The following is a 12,944-nucleotide window of genomic DNA, read 5'->3' as shown; positions in this document are numbered from 1 at the left end:
ACGTAAACACACCAGCATCGGTTGTCAATCGATGTTGGGTGGGGACAAACACAGATACACAAACATATACACACACACGCATATATATATATATATATATACATATATACCACGGGCTTCTTTCAGTTTCTGTCTACCAAATCCACTCACATGGCTTTGGTCGGCCCGAGGCTATAGTAGAAGACACTTGCCCAAGGTGCCACGCAGTGGGACTGAACCCAGAACCATGTGGTTGGTAAGCAAGCTACTTACCACACAGCCACTCCTGCACCTATATATATATATATGCGATATGTTTTCTATTGATGGCTTGAGATAAAGGTCCACAATAAGTGGGTTAGAGTTTATATTAATACCTATGATATTAGTCGGTACTAAAAGTAATAAATTCCCGGGTATTAATTTAGATACTTTATTATTTTCCATTACTTTTTGTTTATCGAGTTGCTGAAATATTACTAAGGGGATATTGTTTTAGTAGACTGCATATGACAGATAAGTTATTACAAATTTATTAAAAAACAGCATATAATAATGTATGTATCTGTCTAAGTAGGAGAATCATTTGTATATTTACTAAACCATACAGGTAATATAAGGTTAAAATTATATGTTGGAAGTTATTCGGACCAAATTCAAATAAGGGACAAAAGACCAAAATTGACAGTACAAGTTGTTTCACTAAGTTGTTATTTATCGCTAAAATTATGCTTAAAAAGTATTCTCCGATAAAATGCATTAATTGTAATTCTCCATGCAACAGTGTTTAGTTACTAAATTAATGAACCAACTTAATATATCTCCTTATATATCCTCTTTTATATATACCTACATATTACTAAATTGTTATTTATTGCTAAAATTATGTTTAAAATCTATTTTATCAGACAAAATGCCTCAAATGCAAGACTATATAAGAGTGTTGAGTCACTTAATTAATGAACCAATCAGTCATTCAGTCCTTTAAAATATTTATCCATTTATTCAGTTAATTACTTTTAATGTTATATTTAAGAGGTGTGTCTGTGTGTGAGTGAGGGGGGGGGCTTATTAAGTTATAAATAGAATGAAGGGAGGTAACCCTGGGTTATTGAGGTTTATAATTAGAATAAAAACATACTAAAAAATTTAGGTCCATTATTCAATCAATCAATCAATCAATCAATCAATTTATTGCTTCTGTAATGGGGTTGCATATCAATATCAATGCCTCTATCTATATACATAGATATATATGTACAATATATACATATACAACCATATATATATATATATATATATATATATATATATATATATATATATATATATATATATATATATATACATACATATATACATACATACACACACACATAGATATATATATATATATATATATATATAGTAGTTGTATACTGTTAACTTAACATGACAGTCCCAATAAGGAAATCATACTACTGCTATTTAGCCCTAGGAAGCTGGACCGCTTCCTGTTGACCTTGACACATTTCCTGTGTCCTTATATTTACAAGGGGGAGACTAGCCTAGCCTGCATTCAGGGACATGTTTCTGAGTTTTGGGTCGTCATCAGCCTGAAGTAGCATGACAATTTCTCTTTATTATAGGCACCAAGGCCTCTGCATAGAGGGGGACATAACAAGGACAAACAATACAAAACGTGGGGTACATAAAACGAATGATGAATGAAATGAATAACTTACAGTGAGGTGATGAAATGGCTTACGAGTCCCCCAAAACTCACAGTTTCATTTAACAGTTCTCTTATACAGTTTATGATCATTTTTTTTCTACAATAATTATATGTTGTCTCAGCTCCTCTGTCGTTAGTACATTTGGCAGGATGTCGTAACCCACAAATAATCCACTTGCTTTAAAATCATGTATTTGTTGCAGTCTCTTCATTATATGTTCTTCTACCACTATAGCTTTTTCTTGTTCTTCAAACGTTCCAGGGTCCAGTTTAATTCTTACTAATCCCTTTATTTTAGTAATCATCTTCTCCAACTCTAAATCCTTGTTGTAAAAACAACCACTGTTCTGATATTTTTATATTCTACTTTTCCAGCTACCTTTCCTTCCATCCTTGCTATATCCTTCTAGTTTATCATCGTTTCCCGCCAATTTATACACTTCTCCTTTCTTGTTAAATCTTTTTCAAACTCTGCGTCTTGGGTTCGATTCTCCGTTTCGTCTTTTTCGGTTTCCTTTTCGTTCCCCCCTCTCTTTTTGTTTTTGGGTCTTTGGCGGCGATTCAGTCCACATACGTTTTCTATCTGTTCCTTCTAAACTTTCCTCGCTCTCCACAATCTCCTCCTGCTTTTCCTCTACCTCTTCTTGTTCAACCTCTACCATTTCATCTTCACAGATCTGTTTCTACCACTTGAACCTCTCTACAGGGACACACCACCTGTATGTGTCCCCTACTTCCACATCTATAGCATACGGGTGGCCTCCCCTCTACCACAACCCTCAGTCGGGTGTCATTGGGGAGCACCAACTCCTCTGCGATGTTATGCAGGTCAGGCAGGGTTATATGGGTTAGAATTTCCAACCCAAAACCCCACCAGTTGATCTCTTTAGACCACTCCACTTTTATAATTTCCACCTCCTTTTTGCAATTATAGATTACTGCTGCCACCAGCCATTCTAAATCTATTTCCAGTGGTACTTTTCCAATTTTTATCCTTGCGGCTCTTCTGCCGCAATATACTGGCAAAAGAGCCCACTTCTCTGTTCCCAGAGGTATGGTAGAGTATCTCTTTGCATCTGCTTCGTTCTTAAAATACACCTTTACAGTTCCGTATTTCTTTCCTCTCGTGAAGAACACTATTTCTTCCTTAATTCTGCTTAAGCAATTCTCTATTACTTCAGCCTCCGCTATATCAATTTTCTTTGATGTTACATTGAGTGTCTTATACATTATAATTCTTTTTTCAGCATTTTCCATCACTTCTTTGGGAGGACTAACCTGCAGGCAGTCCTTCTTTAACAATTTAAAGTGTTTCTTTTTTATATTTTCCATCTCCACTTTAACCTTCTTCATCTCCATGTCATTGGCTGGCCGACACCTGCCAGCCACTGCCACTGACACGTAACTAGTAGTCATTACAAACTTCACAGAACAACAACAGCAATACTTCAACAATTATTAATAGCAGTAATTTCAAAACTTCAAACTAATAACAGCAACTTCAACAATTTTTCAACATTTTCAATTACGATATTCATCAACTTACGTTCTCCGTTCACAAAATCACAACATAACTCCAAAAAAACAGGTACTCAACTCTGCAGTAGCATGACTAGCTGGCTGAAGATGCCTGTCAAGCTCTTGTAAACGTATATATTTCTTGTGAAACACATTCACTGATTACAAAAATTAGAAATGATCCATTTCTAAATCTCACAGAGAAACTTAAGCAGCAGTGTTATGATAAAGTAGTTGCATACTGTCGACTTAACATAACTGTCCCAATAAGGGAATCATAGAAATCCGCTTGATGGACCAGATGGAGGCCTTTGCAGAAGGAATGTTCGAAGCGTACGCTTGCCTGGGGAAAGTGGACTGGCGAACAGGTCGACATATTTACCAACGAACTCAGGAGATTGGCTAAACTGGTGGGATATGAAGGAGAATCGCTGGACTGAATGGTTAAGTTAGCGTTTGTGACTGGCTTTCCTGACCACATGTCGGTCAAGTAGCAAAAGCTGCTGAACGTCAACTCAATAGCGATGGCGGATATCATAACTCGGGCTCGCATGCTAGTTTTGTGTTGCAGGACACTGCTGGTAGCAGTGACTGCAACAACGAAAATTGGACGAGCAAGGAGTATCGGAGAGGGGTCAAAGAAGGAACGTGTGTGACCATTCAAAGCCTGAGGTCATTTGCTACCGGTGTTGAGAAACAGAACATATAGCCAGCGAATGTCTGCAGGGAAACGGTCTAAGGGAGACTACTGCGCCGGTAGTTATCCCTTTGGATCAATAGAGGCGCGTTTGTTGCTACCTGTAGTCGACATTCTGGTGGAGGGGAAGATGTCGTGGGCCCTTGTGGACATGGGCTGTATGACGACCCTGATGACTCCAGAAGTGGTAGAGACGTGGAATGGAGAAAGCAGTGTGAGGGCAGTCGACGGAAGAGAGGTACACTGTGAAGGCATTACAGATGCGCAGATTGTGGTGCAGGAAACAAAGCTGACGCTGCAAGCAATTGTAGTTGGCCACTTGGTGGATAAGATTGATGTAGTGATGGGGATGGATGTAATCACCCATTTAGGAGGTGTCACTGTCAATGAGTTCAGTGTAACATTTGGGGTTGTGGGGAAACCATGTATGGCGAGACCGTGCATTGGTGAGAACTGCGAAGAAAACTATGTTGCGCACACCATTGAAGACCAGGACTTTCATGCTGTCTTTGATGGCCGGAGGTGGACAGTGGAGTGGCCCTGGAGGGGAGAGTCCCCGATGTTAAAAAATAAAGTGGGCTGCTATCAGCATACTCTGAAAGGAGATGCCAGAAGCGAGTTTGAGGGGGTGGTGGAGCGGTGGATTAAGGAGGGAATATTGATCCCTTGAGAAGAAGTAGAGAGCGGAGTCCTGCTGCTGATGGCGGTGGTACAGCCCACAAAGCATAAGGTCAGACCAGTGCTTGACTTCCAAAAGCTGAATGACCATGTATCATGTCATACAGGCGGCGAGGCCACAGATGTCTGCAGGGACACCTTGCTAGAGTGGAGGCAGATGACAGGGGCCTCCACGATCGTCAATTTGAAGTTGGCATAGCTGCAGGTGCATGTGGCTGAGAGACTGTGGAAGCATCAGCTTGTCAGGTATAAGGGCCGGACATACTGTCTGACCAGGCTGAGGTTTGGGCTAAATTCAGTGCCAAAGATTATGGTAACAATTCTCAAGGCCATCCTGGGAAAGATGGACAGAGTAAAAAGGGCCACCAATTCGTACATCGATGACATCCTTGTGGATGAAACCATAATGCCAGCAATGCAGGTCATAGGCCACCTGAAGAGTTTTGGACTGGTTGTCAAGCCACCAGAGGCGATGGAGGGAGGCGCTGCAGTGGGCCTCAAGCTATGGAGAGACAAGGCTGGCACGTTGATGTTTCAGTGAGGGAACGAGATCCCCGAACTGGGCACCAGCATGAGAAGACGGGAACTGTTCTCGGTGTGTTTGGGGTGGCCATGCTGGGGCACCTGCCATTTTGTGTTGCTACATAATTTTACTTCACAAATGCTTTTTAGGAATTGACATTTGTTGCACGAGAGAGTTTGATGCCACTGCCCTCATCTACACCTCCTGCCATGAAGTTGGTTCATCTGGGACACTTGACAGTATGAGGTTCAGTTTTATTATGAAGACACCTGCATCCACCCCATGCAGGTCTCTCAGGTCCTTCGGGAGGATATTGAAGAGCTGTGGAGCTCTGAAGCCCAGGCTATTGCAGTATCTTGTCCTACATCTTGATGGCAAATTTGGAGTCTTGGCACTATGCAGTGGCACCCAGTTCTAGCATTTGTGTAACTCATGATGCCAAAGTTTGGGACAAGTCCTTCCAGGATCTTCCAGATGAATATTATGGCATATCTTTCTTGCCTATGCTCTAAGGAATAGTCTTAATCTCTTGAGTCTTTCCTAGTAGCTTATATGCTGCATAGAGGCTATCTTCTTCATAGAGGCTATCTTCTTCATGTAGCTTCATTGGATTGCCTCAAGTTCTGAGATTAATTTGACACAGGTTGAGGACCATAACTGAGAGCAATAGTCAAAGTGGCTTAGGACAAGTATCCTCCAGAGGACCATCATGGTTTCCTGATCTCTTGTTCTAAAAGTTCTAAGAATCCATCTGGTCAGTCACCTGCATTTCATTGACAATTTAACAACATGAACATGAAAGGATGCATTATTATTCATGTAAATGCCCAGGTCTCGCACTGACTCTGCCTCTGGGATTGCAATCCCTCCAGGTCCAGTGTATTTAATGAGTATTGCATTTAGTTTTGCATGCTTATAGCGCAAGGCTTGAAACTTTTCAGCATTAAACTGCATGCTATTATTTTCAGTCCACTTGTATATTTCATCCAGCTCACATTGCAGGTGCATAGTGTCTTCAGGGTTCTGTATTACCTGTGAGACTTTTGTATCATTGGCATAACTTGTGATTGTGGCTAAGAGCATGTCTGAGAGAGCCATTATGAACAGTAGTGATCCCAAAACAGTGCCTTGCGGAACACCGCTCACTATTTGCGTGTCATTGGAGGCAGCCCCATTGGCTACTACCACCCGACTTCTATCCTTCAGAGTCATGAAGCCATTCTCCCAATTTTCCAACTATGCCGAGGTCACGCAGTTTGTGACATATCATTCCATGATCAACTTTATGAAAGGCCTTTGCAAAGTCAAGATATATCACTTCCACATTTGAATGGTTGAGCAGCTGTTTCAGCACCCAGTCATAGTGTTGTAAGAGCTGAGTCAGGCAGCTTCTTCCTGGTCGGAAACCATGTTGGGTGTCAGGCAGCAAGTCATTTTTTTTCAAGGAAGGCGATTAGTTTTCTTCTGACTATTCATTCCATGACCTTGCTGATGTGCGAGGACAGAGAGATAGGTCTGTAGTTCTTGGCCTCCGCTCTGCTACCTCCTTTATGAATAGGGCATGTTTTACCCTCCTTCAGTTTTCTTGGAAGTTTGCCAGTTGCAAGGAAGCTCTGAAAGAGGGACTGCAGTGCTCTTGCTAGGACTCGCTTACAAGACAGTGCCGTGTGGAACACCGCTCACTATTTGTGTTTTCATAGAGGTGGCTCCATTAGCCACTATTGCCTGACTTCTATCTTTCAGAAAGTCATGTAACCACTCTCCAAGTTTTCCAGCTATGCCAAGATCACGTAATTTGTGGCATATCACACCATGATCAATATATATATATACTACACTCTCTGAGACTACACTCTTTGAGTGGTTGGCGTTAGGAAGGGCATCCAGCTGTAGAAACTCTGCCAAATTAGATTGGAGCCTGGTGTTGCCATCCGGTTTCACCAGTCCTCAGTCAAATCGTCCAACCCATGCTAGCATGGAAAGCGGACGTTAAACGATGATGATGATGATGATATATATATTATACACTGGCATATGTTGGTTTGTCAGATAAATTCGTTTTGTTCCAATGGTATTTGAATTAACGTGTAGCTTTATTCTTCCTCTACAACTTTTGCTCATTGCTTCTGATATCTGAATGAATTTTACTTCTTTTCAGACAGGAAAATAATGACCATTTTCCACACCTGCTTCTCTTCACTTTCACTCAAGTTCGAAAACTTCCTAAGTCACTCAAGAAGTTTGTAGTATATATGTAGAAGGTGTTTATTACTAAAAGAAGTGCACATAAATAGTTTACATGCTTCAAGGAGAGGAAATTTGACCTCATAGATTTACTGTTAAGTTGATTTGCTCAGTTCAATGAGGATAGATTGAAGGAGCTCATTCACAATGAAATGTACCAATCCTCTATGGAACTGACCCAGGAGATGGAGTGCTTTCACGATACTATTGTCCATTATCTTCACTAAATAGGCAAAGTCTAAAAGCTTGGTGAATGGGTGCCACATGCTCTGAATGAAAGAGACAAACTCTGGCACTCTGCTTTTGGCACCAGTTTGCTCACTCAGCACTAAGCTACTTATGAACACAGAGATTTCTTTATCACATCATCACTGAAGATGAAAAAGAGTGTCCTTATGTCAATATAAAGCTTGTCCTGAGCTGTGTCCAAGCAAAGCAATCATATGCATTTGGTGGGAGATGGAAGGGTTAATTCACCATGAAGTGCTTGAAAACAACTACACAGTCAATACAGAGCTTTACATCCAGCAAATGCACTGGTTCACTGAGGCAATCAGGCTGAAATGATCCAACTGATGACATGGCATGCTTCTTCAACACAACTTGTGCTCATTCCAATATCACTAATTCAACAAAAAATATTCAGCTAGGAAGTTCTACTGCATCCACCATTTCCTCTTGATATAGCACCTTTGGATTATCACCTTTTTCTGTCACTCTCTGAAAGTCCGTGAGGCATTTTGTTCAACAATGCTGGAAGTGCAATGTCAGTGTACATTGTACACCCAGTGTACAATGGGTTCAATGAATTCTTCAGGTCAAGGCCCAGTGATTTCTACCATCAAGATTGACAAGCTAGTGGAACATTGCAAAGAAATCATGAACAATGACTGATTTATTAAAATTGTTAAGGAAAAATAAGGATTAAAATAAATAGTTAAAAACAAACAAATTTATCTGACAATATGAGGATAAGGGCATACAAAAATGTATATGTCCATAGAGGTGTTTATTGCTATGAAATTAACTCAAACTAATATCACCATGATAGTGCATCTCTTTCTGAAAGCTGTTTTACAGCAGAAATTGCAGCACAAGTCTGGATTGGGTCGTAGACTTAGCTCACAGTGAACATACCACCATTGTTAACCACTCACCTTTTTATGTAACTTTGTAATTTTGATAAGATAAAGGTACTTACTTATATTTTATTATAGCTTACCTTGCACACTGATAACATTATTTATATTGATGCGTTCTCTCAATAAGTATTCTCTTATCAGCTTAACCTATGAAAATATAAATAATTTTTACGATATAACTGTAATGATATGTGATCTAGTCATTCATTTTATCTGATTTTATGATCGTAATTAGAATAGGAAATGCAGGCTGTATTGTCATTGCCAGTTAATGATGAGTTTATTAGTAATACAGTGTTCCTGGTTAAGGTAAGAAAATAAGTGAACAGAAAACTGATTAAGATCCAGTATTATGAACTTGTCAAATACAATGATCAATAGTCCATGTTGTAGTTTAGCACCAGGTCATCTTTAACTGAGTAGACCTAAGATCAAGATATTCCAGCTATGACTATCCCACCATTTTTTCCTAAGCATTAGGAGACTACAATATCCATTAGATCTTCCTTTTTTGAAGATGGCAGTCTAATTTGAGGGAAATTTGGTTGTTATTTTTTGCAGATCAAGTGAACATGGAGACTCTCTCACTGTTCTGAGATTTAACACATTTGTAAATTTATCAAAAACCATATATTAAGCCAAAGAATTGTTAATAAGATTAATATAACTCATATTACAACTTTTCACATGACTTACACAATACCTGAGGGAAAGCTATGAATTGAGAATGTCTCTTGAAACGGTTGAAAGGAAGGCAACTAAAAGTTGCAAACTACAGTATATATACTGTATGACAGATATACTGTATGACAGATATACTGTATTTTAGTCTGGTTTTCTAGTGAGTGCTACCATATGTTCTAGCCAAATTTGTGATTCGCTTATTATAATCTCTGTGATATTAATCTTTTATCTTTTACTTGTTTCAGTCACTAAACTGCAGCCATGCAGGGGCACCATCTTGGAGAATGTTTTAGTCAAATGTATCGGTCTCAGTACTTATCTTTTAAAGCCTGGTACTTATTCTATTGGTCTCTTTTGATGAACCATTAAGTTATGGGGATGTAAACACACCAGCACCAATTATCAAGTGGTGGTGGTGGTGGGGACAAACACAGACACAAACACACACACATATGGGGGGGGGGAGTCTTTCAGTTTCTGCCTACCAAATTCCTTCACAAGGCTTTGGTAGGACTGAGGCTATCATAGAAGACATTTACCCAAGGTGCCATGCAGTGGGACTGAACCCAGAATCATGTGGTTGGGAAGCAAGATTCTTACCACACAGCCATACCTGTGCCCAATATATTTTATTTCACTGGGTGGGTGCATTTTATAATAACAAACCAAACAAGGCTTTATCAGAATAAATAAAAGATATAGAATTATTTATTATTTTGAGACTATACTGATTCAACAAATGAGAATGTTTGCATTAAGTGATAGTCAGTTCCCCAAATAATTCTAAATGCTTAGTTTTTCTCAAATACTGTATATAAATTATGTGAAAAGTATATATGTTAAGTGGGTAAATAATGCAGTTAGAATGTTCTTACTTGCTGAAGGAAACAGAATATAAAACAATCAGATCTGAATTTGATCTTTCTGAATTATTAACCCATTCTTCTATATGTTCAAAAGACTATAACAAATACTACAGAATACAAAAATGTAACCCTGTGAAGATTATCAAAGAAATAATAATTTCCTTTGAAGTTCAAGAACTAACTACCATGATTATTCATATACGAGATACACTTTTCCCCACCAGATTTTGAAACTTTTGAAATTTTGGTGCACCTTATGATGAAAACAAAGAGTTATCTCATTTTTTACTTTTCCTTTTTTTTTATAGATCTAAATTTACATGATTTATATTCCATCAAATTACATATAAAATACTGGGCACAAAAAAAAAAAAATGATAAAACCCATCTCAAATTTAGTCCATGCCAAAGTTGAAGAAGATAGACAGAAAAATCTGTAGCATTTCTGAAGTTAGAAGACCTTAGTGAATAGGTGATAATGCAGTATGACCAGCATTGAAGTCAGTACAATTAAAATTCCTAACAACTTAGAAATTAGTCTTGGCTGGAGTCCAACTCACAAAGCACAAAACTGCCAGAAGAATTTGAAGACAAGTTGAAGGAATTTCAGGATTTCATTAAAATATCACCTATAAATTTCACTGTCTGATACATGTTCTATTTAGAAACGTAGAGTTTGTCAGCTATTTTAGAGAAAATAAATAGTTTTCAAAAACAACATCATATACATTTATCAATAACACAGATTGTATAACTTCCAAAATGTTAACTTTACACAAATGTTTATACCTATACAAATAAAGTTCAAAAGTTACTTTCATATTTGCTTTTGTTTTATTGAGAAAGTATGAAATTTCTCAATTTATCTTATATAGCAAGTATAGTAAACCTGGCTAAATTCTGTTTTTACCGTTAAACTAAAGAAATGTCATGGCATATTATTACACATATTTTTTCCAGTATTTCATTGCCCATAATCAGTTTTGCACATTAAACACCAGTGCATATTATACACAAATAAATACAATTCTTTTTTGCCCACAAAAAACAATGTAGGATCTTTACCTGATTCTGTTCATTTGAAACAACACAAATCTCTTCTGGCAACAATTTTTCCTCTTCATCTGGCCAAGATTTCATCACATCTTTCACAATAGTTCGTACTTTCTCAGCCTCCATCTTATTATAATATGACATATTTTGGGGCAAAGTTTCAGCAGTGCCTTCTACAGAGTAAAACTGCAAAGCTTTCATGTCACTTACAGGATTTTCAACTTTTGAAGTCATCTCATGAGAAAGACCATAGAAAGAATAAGCCAAGAAATTAACAATTTCTTTACAGCTACGATAATTTTGTTTCAGGAAAATGTATGGTGGGTGTTGCATCACTTTATTTTTCTTCCCTTGTTTTCTGTAGTATTCAAAGAGACGTTTCACAATAGATATTGATAACAGGTCTTTTGCCACATTAGTACTATGCACCTAAAACAAAAATGTAAATGTTGATAGCAATTTTAAGTTAATATTATAGTCATTATCATAAGCAATTTTACTGTTTTTCATGTTAGTATAGATTTAAACCATCAGCAATGTATCATGATCTTAGGTTGTCTAATTTATGTGATACAATTTTTCCTAAACTTGTCTTTACTATTTCTTCCTAAGTCTTCTTAAAATTAGCTCATCTAAGTTATTTTATAGAAACAACTCACAATATGTTTGCAACCAGCCTCTTCATATTAAATGTTTACTCCAAATATAGTCAGCTTTCATGGTTACTTTCTTAGCTAGCTAACATGTAACTTCTTCATAAATAACATTAATCATCCAAAAATTACATTCAAGCCATTTTCCCATTCGCTTATGGGTTCTCTTTATGTACTGTAAATGATTCATTGCTATATATATATATATATATATATATATTATATATATTGTTCATTGCTAATATATGTCCCATATAATCTGAGGGAGAGAATATGGGTTAGGAATATGAGTAAGAAGGATATCAATATTCATATTTTGCTTACAGCTAAAATAAGTGAAATAAGCAATAGAAGAAAGTACAAAAAGTATCTGGGATATGGTCATTGACTTTTGAATTCATATTTCAATATGTAAGGATGAGAGTGATTGCTCAAACAATAATGTCAGATATGGTAGAAACTAAAAGATATTGTTATCTGGAATATGAAGGATGGTGAGTTAGCAGAATCACTAGCACACCAGAAGCAAAGCCTAACAGTATTTCTTCTGGTGTGCTGAAGTTAATTTTGCCTTTCATCCTCTTGGGGTCAATAAAACAAATACCAGTTGAGCACAGGGATAACTGTAATCAATTGACTATCTCCTATCCTAAAATTTCTGGCCTTGTACCATTTGAAACAATTATCTAGAATATGCCACATGCAAAACTAAATCTCTCTCAATTTTGGGGGTGCAGTGAATAATAATAATAATAATGATAATAATAATAATAATAATGATAATGATAATAATATTAATAATAATAATAATAATGAAGGAATATATTCACAGACACAACAGAGCTGGGACCTATATACACCGGAAGCTATGCCAACACTATGGAATAACAACAGAAAAAAGATGGTATAAACACACGCCAGAAAAGGTCACAGAAAACGAGAAAGCAACCATACTCTGGGATATGCCAATACACACAGATAGAGAAATTAAGGCCAATATACCAGATATAATTGTCAAAGATCATGAAGGAAAAAAATGCTTTCTAATTGATGTATCAATACCAGCAGATGACAACGTTTCCCTAAAAGAAATGGAGAAACTTTCAAAATACAAAGACTCGAATGTGGAATCTAAAAACAGAAGCAATTCCTATCATAGTAGGTGCCTTAGGTATAATAAAAAAATATTCAGA

The 12,944-nt window shown here is 37.4% G+C and overlaps 1 protein-coding gene across 1 annotated transcript in view; it reads right to left on the bottom strand.

Moving 5' to 3' along the window:
* LOC106882711 (probable helicase with zinc finger domain) overlaps window positions 1–12,944 on the bottom strand; it is an 80,991-nt gene that overhangs the window by 21,012 nt on the left and 47,035 nt on the right. The window contains exons 9-10 of the mRNA XM_014933474.2: window positions 11,111–11,527; window positions 8,576–8,642 (exon numbers count right to left, since the gene is read on the bottom strand). Coding sequence (XP_014788960.1) covers window positions 8,576–8,642; window positions 11,111–11,527 — 484 coding nt within the window. The remainder of the gene's footprint in view (window positions 1–8,575; window positions 8,643–11,110; window positions 11,528–12,944) is intronic.

This window comes from Octopus bimaculoides, chromosome 5, assembly GCF_001194135.2.
Source record: "Octopus bimaculoides isolate UCB-OBI-ISO-001 chromosome 5, ASM119413v2, whole genome shotgun sequence".
NCBI classification, from domain to species: Eukaryota; Metazoa; Mollusca; class Cephalopoda; order Octopoda; family Octopodidae; genus Octopus; species Octopus bimaculoides.
Note: the sequence above shows the minus strand (reverse complement) of the source record. Positions and strands in the feature narration are given on the sequence as shown.